Source organism: Kryptolebias marmoratus, linkage group LG16 (assembly GCF_001649575.2).
Source record: "Kryptolebias marmoratus isolate JLee-2015 linkage group LG16, ASM164957v2, whole genome shotgun sequence".
Lineage (NCBI taxonomy): Eukaryota > Metazoa > Chordata > Actinopteri > Cyprinodontiformes > Rivulidae > Kryptolebias > Kryptolebias marmoratus.
In genome coordinates, this window is record NC_051445.1 from 192,103 (window position 1) to 193,307 (window position 1,205).

Sequence of the window (1,205 nt, forward strand, 5' to 3'; positions counted from 1 at the left end):
GTCTCTGAACCCAGAGAACTGACCTGAGAGGACAGATCCGGGTCTCTGAACCCAGAGAACTGACCTGAGGGAACAGATCCGGGTCTCTGAACCCAGAGAACTGACCTGAGAGAACAGATCCGGGTCTCTGAACCCAGAGAACTGACCTGAGACAGCAGTTTCTTCAGGAGCTGAGTGATGGCCGGGTCGTCGGGAGTCGGACATTCGGGGATGGACCCGGCTCTCTTCTTCTGCCGCAGCAGCAGGTGTCTGAAGAGGCTGCCGATGTCTTTGGAGCGCAGCGCGTAGTCGAAGATGGAGCGACTGACCGGCTCCTTCAGGACGCTCAGCAGGACCAGCTCCTTGTCGATCTGAGGGGAGGGGACACGTGATGAAGACGAGTGAGGACAGGAGGGATGAGGACCATGAAGGTGAGGACTCACTTGGATGATGGGCTGTGTGATGAACGGATTCAGGTGGGGCATCAGTTTGCAGTAGATGTCGGCCACGTTCAGGTTCTGTGCGACCACCGTGATGAAGCCCACGGCTCCGTAACGGATCCACAGGTTGGGGTGGCACAGGAACGGAGCTACGGCAAGCACAGGAGGACAAATCACACCACCATGGTTAATGAAATTCTGGGTTTCAGACTAAATCAGGATTCATTATTTAAACCTGAGCCCTCCACCAGCGTGTTAGAGAGGACCTCACCGATGTCACCGACGAACTCGTAGATGTGAGGTTTCTGCAGCAGACCCAGCTGACACATGCAGGTCAGAGCGTTCAGAGCTTTGTAGATGACGAACTCCTCGGTGTCGCTCAGACCCTGCTGCAGGAGGGGCTTCAGGATGGAGGAGCTCTGCCAGCCCACGTACGCAGCCACGCCTTCAACACAAACACGGCTCACATCCGGTCCTTCCGCCTGCAGCCAAACATCAACGGACAAACGGTTTCTTACCCACGATGCTGTCGAAGAAGGCCCCCCGCAGGTGCCAGTCGTTCTTATCGTTCAGGAAGGTGATCATGTGGGAGAGCAGCACGTCGTTGGCTTTCTGTCGGCCGAAGAACACGCAGAGCCGCGTGATGCCGTTCTCCATCAGAGACTGTTTGACGATGTTCTCCGAGTCGCTCAGCAGTGTCACGACCTTCTGCTGCACCATCTCATGCAGCGCCTGCAGCTCTGCGGGAGAACCACAAGACCCAGATTAAACCCTGCAGCTCTGCAG

General features: G+C 56.6%; 2 protein-coding genes across 2 annotated transcripts in view; one reads left to right on the plus strand and one right to left on the minus strand.

Annotated features, from left to right (window-relative positions):
• LOC108229756 (phosphoinositide 3-kinase regulatory subunit 4-like) overlaps positions 1–1,158 on the minus strand; it is a 5,433-nt gene extending 4,275 nt beyond the window's left edge. Inside the window, exons 1-4 of the mRNA XM_017405427.3 lie at positions 938–1,158; positions 691–864; positions 423–568; positions 147–350 (exon numbers count right to left, since the gene is read on the minus strand). Coding sequence (XP_017260916.2) covers positions 147–350; positions 423–568; positions 691–864; positions 938–1,139 — 726 coding nt within the window. The 5' untranslated portion in view covers positions 1,140–1,158. The remainder of the gene's footprint in view (positions 1–146; positions 351–422; positions 569–690; positions 865–937) is intronic.
• Positions 1–1,205, plus strand: part of LOC108228513 (phosphoinositide 3-kinase regulatory subunit 4) — an 11,320-nt gene that overhangs the window by 7,248 nt on the left and 2,867 nt on the right. The window contains exon 10 of the mRNA XM_037980301.1: positions 803–968. Coding sequence (XP_037836229.1) covers positions 803–968 — 166 coding nt within the window. The remainder of the gene's footprint in view (positions 1–802; positions 969–1,205) is intronic.